The following is a 12,351-nucleotide window of genomic DNA, read 5'->3' on the forward strand; positions in this document are numbered from 1 at the left end:
TAAATTGTTTTGCCAAAGAAACTACAAATCCAGAGTTCAAAAGCCATGGACTCTTTTCCAAGCCTTTACACAACCCCTAGTCCCCAGACCTGTGCCAGCGGTAAGCTAACAGAGGGGTGTAACTCCCAAGGAAGGCAGACCGAACACCTGCTTCAGGTGGGGCCATGGACAATGGACAAGGGAGTTCCCTCCACAAGAGGTAATTAGAACTTTAAGCAGAGGGACTCCCCGAACCACCTCACGATGGCTGCATTTCCCATTCTTCTCTTTTCTGAATGGGATTTGCTATCGCAGTTATTCTGTCCCTGAGTCAACACGGTGTGTGGGGCGGGAGCACAGAACTTGACCTTGACTTCGCTTTGCTAGACCATAAAGAGGCACAATCAAGACCTGAAGGACAGGGCATCACAGGAGATTCTGGACTGAGGTCGGCTGAGTGCCTGAATGGGGTATGGAGCCATCTCCTTGGGGGCGGGGGGGGTGTGTGTGAAGCACTGCTAGGTGGTACCTGACTGTACCGCTCACCCTGGGCACACGAGTAGATTAGGTTTCCCAGCCGCCCTTGCACTTTGGTCTGGTTGTGTGACTGAGTTCCAGTCAGGGAACGGTGGGTAGGGAAGTGACATACACCACTTCCAGGCCTGGTAGAAAAACTTCTACGAACAGCCCTCATTCTCTTCTCCTGGTATGTCCGCGGGATACTGGTGTCCAAGGTAATCTTGGAAGCCATGTGTGGAAGAAAGCAGAGCCCTGGCAGCCTAGGACCCTGAATGACTGACTGCATGGGGCAGAGCCAGATCTGAAGGTTGGGATTGCCTAACTTCTAGAAACTGCATTCAGCATTCTCAAATCCCTTCCATGACACAATGAATACTAGCTAGTACCTAATGAGCACTTAGTACGGTGCCAGGTGCTGTGCTAAGTACTTTACATGTATTAACTCGTTTAATCCCTACAACCATCCAGACGGTCCCCACTTTGTAGATGAGACGGAGGCACAGAAAGGTTAGGAAACTTACCCAAAGTCACATAGCCAGCAAGTGGCAAAGCGGCCTGGCTCCAGAGGCTGGTCTAACCACAACACCCTATCACAATGTCTGTCACTGTGCATCGGCTGCCCACGCGGTCACAGGCGCACGTCTCTGACACGAGCAGGTGGCTGTGTCCCTGCAGTGGTCATCTGGAGGTCAACTTTAATGGCTTGGAGATACCCATTTCTTGTGAGGTCTGGGCAGATGGCTGCAAATCAGAGTACCTGGGTAAGGGTTATTTAAAGGGGCAGGGAGACAAAGACTAAAGTAACCATCTCAAAAGAAATTGATCAAACAAGAGTCTTATGATAAAAACTTTATTGTCTTAAATATCAAATGTTTTACACATCACTTTTTCTTCAGAAAGTTCCTATTAAAAAAAGAAAAATAAAGTGTTTCAATTATTTAGGGCTGACTTAACATTTCAGTATGTGACAAAAAACTCAAACCCAAATGCATCTAGTTCACTCAGCTGCAGACAGGTCCTATGTCCAGCCCCTAAACCAAGGGCACAGTGCAGCCAACTGTGGGATTCCTGAGTTTGGTTCTCTTAAGTTCTCAGAGTTTTCCCAACTCTCAAAACCAAAGCACTATGGGAGTGACTAAGCTATTGGCAAGCCTATTTTGCCAATCCGCCTAGTTTTTTAAAGATGCAGTAGTCTCAAAGCTCAAAGAAAAGTCAGAAAAGCAATACATGAGCAATTGCAAGAACAAAGGGGAAAAGAAGGGTTTCTATTTGCTAAGATTTGCCAAATATGGCTACAAAACTGGTAAACAAACCTTACTCGAGTGTGAAGGCCATTAGCCCAACTTGCCATGAAGACGAGATTCTGAATAAAAATGAGCAAATCAATTTTCATTGTAGGTGCACAGTGAAGAAAGCAATATAATCAGTATGTTCAACTGCTCTGAGTGCATCACTATTTCAAAAGGATGATCGCAAGAATAGAGAATGGAATATAATCATTCAGAGAGAAAGGTCTCAGGAGGCATACACTCAGAAAGCTGTGGGGCCTTCAGGGAAAGAAAAAAAGTCTGGTCAGCATCAGGTAATGTCAGGCTGAAGGAATCTGGAAAATCTGGAAACCAACTGGCTGATCTGACTGCCTCTGATAGGAGATTGAGAGAGGTCTCCTCCCTTTAAGCCACAAATGCATTCATTCAAGGTTGTGTGTAAAGCAAGCTCCTGGTAAACAAAATCTTTTCCCATCAGACGTGGATTTTCCCACGGAAAAATATCCAGCATGCCCCTTCCCCAAGTCGGCTAATGAGAACGTTCTTATTTATGTATTTAAAGAAATACAGTTCTGTAAAAATCTAATTTTGTGTTCTACGCCCCCACCACCCCAGGTCTTCTGTCATCTGCCTAACTTTTTTAGGTAAAAGAAACATTCTCTAACTCCTACACCCTTGAACCATTTTCTCTGTAGATTTCATTCCTCAAAATTGTGCCCTGAAACTTACCAGCTATATCCCTCTCACCTTTTACAGCCCCCAGAGGGTCTAGATTACCAATCACCAATATATATCTGATAAACTTTTGAGTTTTCTAATTGTAAGCCTCAGAAGTCACTAGTAGTCAGGGCCAGAAATTCTACCTGTATGCCTCAGGATTACAACATACATGGTGACATTTTAAGTAATGGGTTGAAGAATGTCCTTTTGACAGAGCTATCCTGTCAAAGATTTGGTAGAGCCTTGAATCCTCTTGTCAATAATCCTGCCCACCATCCGGTGCCATCGCTTGCTACGTTTTCTGCTCTAGATTCCCATTTCCACATCTTGCACTCAGCTGCTTTAAAACAGCAAATCCTGCAGGATCCTCTGCTAAGTCCTGTTGGCCCAGATGGTCTGTATTCCAGAGCAGCCGTGCTCAACGGGTGAGTGGGGAGGATGCCGCAGCACACTCCACGTTTCTATCCTGCGTGGAAGGGTGTCCTGATGGGAGGAAAAGCTGTCACTGGTGCGTATTTGCGATCATCTCCCATTTACTTGCACTTCTATCCTGCCCATATCCCCTCGTCCCCTGGTAGCATAAATTATTTCCAAATAATTTATACTGACCTCTTCAAGTATTTCTATCAAATGCCAGAACATTTTTTGTTGGTTTCTGATTCTATTAAAAATAATAACTTTTTAGAGCAGTTTTAGGCTCACAGCATCTAATTCCATTTTAAGCCTAATTTTCCCAATCTCCTCTGAATTTGAACCATATCATTCTAATATGACTTTGAAAATAAAACCATGCTAATAGGCAAAAACAGATCTTGCTCTTAAAGCTAAAATTTGTTTCATGTCTCCTTACTAGACAGAACTTCACAAGGGCAGGCTTCCAATATGATTTAGTCACCCCTGCATCCCCAGTGCTCCCCAGTACTGGGCACACAGGCACTTAATGTCTGATGAATAAATCAATACACACTTTTTTTTTTTTTTTTTTTAAGTAAACTCTACCCCCAATGTGGGGCTCGAACTCACAATCCTAAGATCAAGAGTTGCATGTCCTAACGACTGAGCCAGGCAGGCACCCCATGAATCATTGAAATCTTATTCAAAGACTCATACTCTATAGCTTTCAAGAGTACCAGACAGATTTTCTCGAATTCTGTCTTCACCACCACAATACAGATAGTGCAACAAACAACATAATAAACATCTAGAAACCATTTTTTTGGTACTCCCGATGCAAAAAAGCCCTATTATAATTCTTCTATCTAGGGAAGTGAAGTCTAAAGATTTGGTGCAGGATAATTCTGAATTAACAACGAGGGTGAGTCTTAGGACCACTCCATGCATAGCCTCTATCTTTAGGAAGGACATTTTCAAACTTTCCCTCCGATACTTTCACTTTCATTTCCCACCAAAATGTGACGCTTCTGCTATTTGGAGAAACTAAGGCACAAGAGAAAATCAAGTACATCAAAGGTTTACCCCTAAATTATTTATTCAATGAACTCCTAGGAACACCTTACTAACACTGAGAGGCCTCTAAGGTATAGAACTTAAGCCATGATTTTACATTTCTAGTTCTCAAGGACCATGCTTCGAATTTACTTTGTTGTTAAGAGGAACTGGAGTTTTTTATTCTTTCAGAAAAAAAGCTGTTTTTTATTTTATGGAACTCCTAACACAAAAAGGTTAACATTCCATCTTCTGGGAAAGGAAACTCCTAATAACTTGTTTCTTTCTAGTTCAGCCACAGACTATACTAAGTCACCAAATTCAAAGGAGAAATTTGGCTTTTTGGTATTTGTGCTAGAGAACAGAAGAATGCATAATCTAATTAGCTTCTCTTAGGATATGTTACCAGTGATAACAAGTTTGAAATACATCGCAGTTCAATTATCCTGCTTGCTCTCATTACAGGCGGCAAACAGGTAGGAAAAGGAAGTCTAAATGCACTGTAACTTTCCTGGCCAGTTATTTGCAAGGCTGTTTTTATATATATGGTGGGATAAAAGCCACCGTAAGTGGAGAATATATCTGTAGATACAAAAACTGTTTGCTTTTCAGTCTATGTAAAATTAACTGTAAGATATTTGTCCAGCACACACACATATATATATATACACATATATATACACACACACACACACACACGAGCTGATGGTTAAATCAACTAAGTTTTTATGGCTTTTACTAGGGATAGAAAGCTGTGCTAAGGGAAGAACAGGCAGATTCCATTTTAACTAGTTATAAAATCGGTGACACAGAGTCTCATACATCTTTCCATTTTTATGCAACCCTCTCTCGCTGGAGAAATGCTTTGGGAAAAAACACATGGGTTGTGTCTTCCTTTAGTACATATGGAGACAAGGAGCTCTGGGAGGTTTCATAGGCTCCAAGGCAGAACAGTTTTAACACACACCCACCATCTATCCCGTTCTCTTTGCCAAGCAACTGGTTATCTTTATATGTTAATGGCTAAGGCCCAAACTGTGGGATGAAGGCTACTGGCTGATGTCTGGAGGCCTAAACAGGTACAAGTGGAAATCATTCTTATCAGCTCCAATGAGCAAAATCTACAGCTTCGGCACAGCTGTCAGGTCACCAAGCACATTGCTGCACACGCGAATCAACTTAGGGTAAACTGCAGAAGTCATACAGGACAATCTTCTCCTCTCTTTGGTGAATAAACAGAGACCACCCTTGGAGGTGAGTGCTGACCACAGAACCGTCCATTACTGGTTGTGGCAAAGAAGCTGTCAGTAAAGTGGCCCGTTACTGTTTCTAGCTGACCAGTATCCGTATTTTAGCTACCAGAGGAGTTCACAATGATTTTATCTTATTTTAAGAGAAGTTAATCTTGAATTTCACTTTTTAAAAAAAGGTTATTTTAACTTTTTTTTTTTTTTTAGTAATCTCTACACCCAACGTGAGGCTCGAACTCACGACCCTGGGATCAAGAGTCGCATATTCTTCCGACTGAGCCAGCCAGGTGCCCCAAATTTCTGCACTTTCAAAAAAACTGACAATGAAGGTTCACTAGTGTCATGTTCCTTAATTCCCTTTGTGTTTTAAGAACTGCAAAATTTAAAAATGATTCAAAATCCTAACAACGTCAACAACTTCACTTTCATACAAATGATGGAACAGGAAATAAGGTTTTAAAAATCGAAGCAATTATACACTGAAAAATAAATGATGAAAAAGGACAAGGATATCTGGCAAGTGGGTTCAGCTCATTCATTCAAAGTACTACTAACAAGAATACATGTACAACTATAGGCCTATTCAATTTCCTCCTAAAAATAAATACACATATGTAGTAAAAAGCCATTATAATAAAACCTTTTCCGGGCTGATATCCTATATTCCACCTGGGATTGATTCCCAAATCTCTGCACTGTGAAAACTGAGCGGCCAAGCCTCTGAGCAGTACACCACCACCCAGACAGAGCCTACGAGGCCCATCTTCACGCAGAGGCCTTTTTGGAGGAGTCTGCTGTCATCGGTAACTTCCCCCACCTCATACCAACCCCACTTCGCGACCTCAAAGATTTATAAGCTTAGAATAAATTCCCAATTACCACCCATAAAGCAAATACAGGGGCCATTGCATTGCTACTAGATTTTGCTTCAATCATAGCACCAACTACTTAATTACAATCACAGCTCTAAGAGTCGGTTGACAGAAATCCTATATGCAGTTTCCTAGTGCATCTTACATCTTTGGTGTGGGGCAGGCAAAAGGGTCTGCAACATGTGATTGTCTAAAAGAATATCTTAAAGACAACCTGGCTGACCCGCTGTTCTGAATGCCCTCTTGAAAACAGTAAACCACAACTCCTTCTGTCAACCATCTCCTAACTTCAGAGGATCATGATGAATCTATGTGACTTTCCATCACATCACTAAAGTCTTGTTAACACACAGACAAATATCACAGCAAAAGGAAAAGATGGAATAGGGTAGAAGAGAAACGTCTCTAAGTGCCCCCAAATTAAAATTTCAAAAACTCCTGAGATATGAGCCTCCATTTTGATTGTGCTCAATGACTCGAATTTTGATGGAAAGAATAAGCTTCCAAAGAGAGTAAGACTTTAGACAAAAATCATTTAACACTAAGTTCACGAATCACCCTTTCAAAACATCTATTTCAAACACATTGCGAACCAGAACTTGGAATCGGGAGTTATTCTCAAGATTCTTTTCAATAAAACCAAGATTTCGGATTCCTGCTAGGTACGTAAGAGTTTATTTTTCAGGAAAAACTACCTAAAATCTATCCAGTAGGATTATTGCACAGTGGGGCCCACAGGACAATGGTTTCCAAGGGCTAGTCCTCATATAAAAAAAGGCCACAATAAATACATCTATATACTATGCCCCACTCTACCTTGACATGGTAAACACAAATATGATGCATCTTGCTTTAAAAAAGAAACTCCTGAGGAAAGAAAGGGATGGAAATCTCTACCCAAGGCCACTTGAGTCAGAAACTGCAGTTACTATTTCCGGTGCCACAAAGGACACTCAACAAAGAGACTGACCATTCCAAGCACCAAGATGAACCAGTGACAAGGTTATTTCACTCAGATCACAGCTCAACCTGAGCTTTAGAAGAAGTTCCTAGTAGATGAGCTTCTAAAGGAAATAAACTGCTGGCGATCAACCCGTTAGCAGATCTTTAAGTTCCTCATTAATCACTAAAGGTTGAGGTGTGATCAGTAAGATGCTAGCAAACCCACTCTCTAATCAATTCCAGTGTTTCAGCCATTTTTCACTCCTAGTTCTTGAAACATCACCAGGATAATTGCAAATGGAATTACAGACTCTTCCCTTTTCTATCTGGGTAGCACCATGTTTCACTCTGATGTTGACTCCCCCGCCTCTCCCCCCCAGTGTCCCACCCCAAATACTTGGCAATCCATGCAGCAGCCTATGACGCACAAAGCAGCCCAAGTTCTAAACCCTCCCACCTCATCCCATAAAAAGGTCAAATCCTAACCAAACAAATAAAAACATACCACTCTAGGAGATATTAGTCAACTATTCTTCAATTTCCTGTTGTAACTGATGAATCATCAATACACAGAGCACTAAGTGTAATTCCAAACACCAAACCATGTGATCCAGTTTGTAAATGGACAACTGAGCCAACAAGCCACACCTTGCCTACAGCACAGACACAGCCAAAATGGGAAGCTGATTTGCTTTTAGCTGCATGGGCGGTGGGATTTCTCATGGCTTCTGCTTTTTAAAGCATTCACTCTCATTCTAAAATGGTATGCTATACACAAAACCATCAATTTTATTCCAGAATACATCATCTTAATGATAATAAAAAGCTTTTGTATGCACATTACTGCCAATACATTTAAAAAGGCCCAAATTTTAACAAAGAGAATAGACAAATTCATCAGACAAGAGATAAGTTACTTTGGCCGAAAAAAATCCTTAAAAAAAATCTGGCTCAACATTCTGCTTGCAGGTTTCTACATACACGTATATGTGGTGAGTGTGTATGTGTGTGTGTGTGTGTGTGTGCGTGTGTGTGCGCGCGCATGTATAGCTTTTTTAAAGGGAATGGAGTATGGTCTAGCCCCCTTTTCCATGGTTATGTAGGAACTACAATGTTCTTTGCTAGCAAAACAAGAAGTGCAAGGTCTGCATTTCCACCAACTCTATGCAAAGCCCCAAGAGCTTCCTGCAAAGTGAAGCCGGCACGGAGAATGCGGTCGATGTCTGCGGCGGGAAAAATTAATGGTGGAAGAATGGAGGGACTTGGTGCTGGTTGGCTGGGAGGTGGTTCACACTCAAGAAGTGCTCCTGCAGCTTCAGGACAGACATCTTCTCTGGTCTCAGGCCTGTCTGGCACTGGCTTCTGCGTGCCCGGACCCAAATCCTGAACCAGTATGAAACTGGACAAGGACTTCGCTTGCTCAGAAGTGTGACTGACTGCATCCTCCTCACCGGCTAAGGGTCTGCGTGGAATGTCTACACCTAAGGTGCAGTGTGACTGATTAGACATTTTAGCTGAGGCTAGAGTGGCAGAGCTGCTCTCCTTTCCAGATTCCCTAGGCTTGGGGACACTTTCCTTATCCGTTACTAGGCCATCGCCCGGATCCCTTACGGTGCTGTTTTCTACTGCATCTACTCCAGCACCATTTGAAGTGTCTGGTAACTTCTCTGCCCTCACCGATACAGATATGGTGTGATGAAAGGTGACTTGTGAATGCTCTTCATTCTGGGCAGCTGTAAGATGCTCACTTTGGGTCCATCTTTCAGAAAGGTCCTTAATAACTGTTTGGCCCTCAGTTACCATTTCGGACTGACAGATAACTTCCCCAGATATATTTTCTGAAGCTGGTTTACTACTAATGACCAGAAGTTCATGGAGTTCCTTCAAGGCTGCTGTTAGAGATGAGCATGATTCCTCTGCTGACTCCACAGAGGGCTGAGAACTGCCACAAAGACTTAAAGAGGGGGAGCAATCCCCATCTTCTTTACTTGTTCCAGACATTTCAACATTGCTGTCTGGGAGCTGTAAATCCTGAGTGCAAACTGAATTACTCAAAATTTCAGACGAAGGGTTACATTTTGATGTTTCTACTTCCATCAAGGGATTATCTAAGGTGAGAGCAGATGCACCGATGTTCCTGACACTGGCATGCTGACCATCTGCTGAATTAAGCATAGCAACTAGGGACTCTTCAACTGTATCTACTTCCATAAGTGTTTCTGACTTTGAGCAGCCAAACCATCCTGAAGGTAGAGTACTTTCCTCTGTACCTGGAGGGTCCGCATTCTGTCGTAGCCGGTCTTCTTTCATTGTCGATTCCAAATCAACACTTCTTTGCTGATTCTGTTGCCTTTCTCCAAGAAGTTCAAAGTCCTCTGCGTTACAGAGATGTTCTCGGTCATTTAGAGCGTTCTGTTGTCCAACCCCGTGCTGTTCATTCCCTGGTTCTTTGTGCTGCTGAAGGCCATTCACCTGATGCAGGTTCTGATTTTCTGGATGCCAACCCTTCTCACCTAGAGACCCCGGTGGTTCTTGCACCCTAGTAGTTGTGACAGATACACTAGCTTGCTGTCTTGTGTGGAGATTGTGGAGATGAGATCTGAGGCCCTGGGTGCTTCTTTCAGCAGATTTCTCCATATTATCGGCAACAATGGCTTCTTCAGAGGAATTCTGCAAAGGTATGGCTGGATTCTGGTCTGCTGGAGCACTGTCTGCTGAAGAAGCACTATCAGAAAGATCCTGCAGAGGAAGATGTTCTTTCTTTTCAGAGGTTATCTGGAATTCAGCTGAAGCCTTCAAAGCCTTCACAGCTTTAGGTTCGATGCTGTCGGGGTCACTGGGCTTGATAGGGCAGACTGAAGCAGAGACAGAGTGAGCAAGACTCATAGGATTACCAATCTCAGGACTCTGTCCTGAAGGATGGGCTGGATGGTTAAATCCATCTGAAGTTGGTAATGATGACATTCCCAGTGAGGTAGTTTCTTTACCGCTTTTCTCTATATGGACCAAAAAGGAAAGGAGATTAATCAGCAGGTTACAAAGGCCACTAAATTATCAGATGATACAAATCTAAACAGGACAGAACAAAATCAGGTCCTTAAACTTGGGTTTGTCTTATATTCATAGACTTATACAAGAACCATTCCCACTGGGGTAGACAATTTAACATCACAGGATCAGAATAAGAGGTAGGTACATTCTTAATAAAACATGTGCACTCTAATTCAGTATTTTTCTTTAAGTACCATTAATAAACATCCACATAGTGGCTGGGTTAGTGCTCAAGACTGAGGGAAAAGGATGTATCTTTATTCTCAGTGAGCTCAGAACTCTAGAAGAGAGTTTCTCCAAGTGTATTCTATCACTTGCCCTGAAGTCACCTGGTATGTTTGCTAAGTGTGCACATTCAGGGGCACTCATCCTTGGGAGTAAACCCATGAATATGCATTTTCAATAAGCTCCTCAGGTGATTCTTAAGCATGTCACAAATTTTGAGGACCTCTACACTGAACAATTCTCATGTCAATGCACTTTTAGTGTTTCAAATGTGAACACGAAGGTTCTAAACGACAATTCTAAATCCGGGTATATCTGGAACAGAGTGGGAATTATAATGAGAAAGGAAAATACGCTTGGGAATCTCCAGAAGACAGAGAAACATCCCATTTAATTCATTTCTATCCAAACTTCCTGAAAATCAGGATAAAACTACATTGAGTGTGGAGTCAAAGAACAAAAATAAGGCTAAAGGTCAAACATTAAATCCAATCATCACCTTACCAAATAGGGCAACTTTAGAAAGGATTATCAGTTACTTTATCACATTAACATAGTACAACTAAGTGAGAACATTTAAGTACTTTAAGGGCACGGTAGGGGGTGGTCCTGGCAGTGGAGGGAGATAGTCTGTAATGGTTTTTTGCCAGGCAATGACAATTTAGATTGACTGCAACTAACTGAGCCCTCACAGGATGGCAGGCTCAAACACCACCTCATGACACCATTAATCATCACTCCAACCCGCCTTTTGCCACGGATCCAGTTAAACATCGACCTCTACCGCAATTACTATAAGATCTTTAATTAAATGCCAAAGGCTGGTAACAAAGATTACTTCACAATACAATCTATTAGGGCAGATGTGACTCAAATGCTTCATGCTGATTAACATCCAATGTGGGGGGCCTGATCTTTAAGAAGGCACGAAGCAATCCAGTTAGGATTCAAACAGCTCTAAATCATTCTAATGCAACACTGGTTAACAGCAGGAGAAGATAAAGCACTAACTACGTCAGGAAGTTACTGACTTCTTGCAAAACAATCTGATAGTTTAGAGGTAAACGGGACAACAGTATTTATTTCAGTGCAAATTATACCCATTAGTGCCTAGAAACACAGTGATTAGTTTTATTTATCAATCTCTAGAGCTGACTCTAGAACTCTAGAGGTTCAACTGCGAGTTAATGCCAACAGAGAAGATGCGTTACAGTGAAGTATCCATGTGAGTGGCCTTCCGGCACCAGCGTGCCAGTGAGGACGACTGAGTGACGTCAAGGAGAACACGGCCTCCGTGTGTTTGGTACTCACTATGAAAGCAGCACACAGTCCTCCTGTAGCTGAGAGGGTCAGTCTCACTGGCCTAAGTCCTAACTAGGGGAGCACCGGGTCAGTACTACAGGGTAGGAGAAGGGGATGAGGACAATGGATATGAAGGCTAATTAAACCGTGCCTACTTTTACCCCACCTTTGTAAGGAAAAAGGAAAAAAGAAGAAATTGAGTGCTAGGTATCTAATTACAACCAGCCTGCAAACCCCTATAAAGTCTAAGGTTGGTAGTTTAAAGACTCTTTCTTCCTCTTCAGAAATCAGCCGGTACGCTCAGGCTGCTGTCTCCCAGATTTATACTCTAGGGAAACGGGGGCAGAGTGCCTCCGGGGGAGAGTCTGTCAGGCTAGGGAGAGACAGAAGAGCCAAGTGTCAGCTCTTCTTTCTGGGAGAATAAAACCTCAGTCCTGCCCACGTTAGTGAACCTGTGTCCCTAGACAAGTCAGCTGGTCTAGGCTTCCACTTCTTCCTCAGTGGACGGGCAATTTCTACCTGTCTTTAACTCTATGTGGTTGTGTGCAGTGCTAGGAAAAAAGAACTTTCAGGTTTTCAGAAGAAACAGACTCAAGAAACCCCTGATGGTGTAGTTACCCCAACAACAATGCACTGTGGTGCTGACATTCTTGATTTGATATATTCGCCATGGCCAGATGGGCCGTTTTTCCTGGGATTTCCCTCCCCTCCTTGGACTGTTCCAATGGTTGAGAAAACTCTGCATAGGAAACTGTGCTCAGTTACGTACGTATGCCA

At 42.6% G+C, this 12,351-nt stretch overlaps 1 protein-coding gene across 5 annotated transcripts in view; it reads right to left on the reverse strand.

Moving 5' to 3' along the window:
- Positions 1-477: 477 nt before the first annotated feature.
- DDI2 (DNA damage inducible 1 homolog 2) overlaps positions 478-12,351 on the reverse strand; it is a 42,528-nt gene continuing 30,654 nt past the window's right edge. For 3 of the 5 annotated variants that reach the window (XM_032393095.1, XM_032393089.1, XM_032393104.1), the window contains one exon: positions 478-9,992. In XM_032393095.1, coding sequence (XP_032248986.1) covers positions 8,092-9,992 — 1,901 coding nt within the window. In that variant the 3' untranslated portion in view covers positions 478-8,091. The remainder of the gene's footprint in view (positions 9,993-12,351) is intronic. The other 2 variants (XM_032393112.1, XM_032393084.1) reach the window with 2 other exon arrangements.

This window comes from Phoca vitulina, unplaced genomic scaffold, assembly GCF_004348235.1.
Source record: "Phoca vitulina isolate PV1807 unplaced genomic scaffold, GSC_HSeal_1.0 scaffold2, whole genome shotgun sequence".
NCBI classification, from domain to species: domain Eukaryota; kingdom Metazoa; phylum Chordata; class Mammalia; order Carnivora; family Phocidae; genus Phoca; species Phoca vitulina.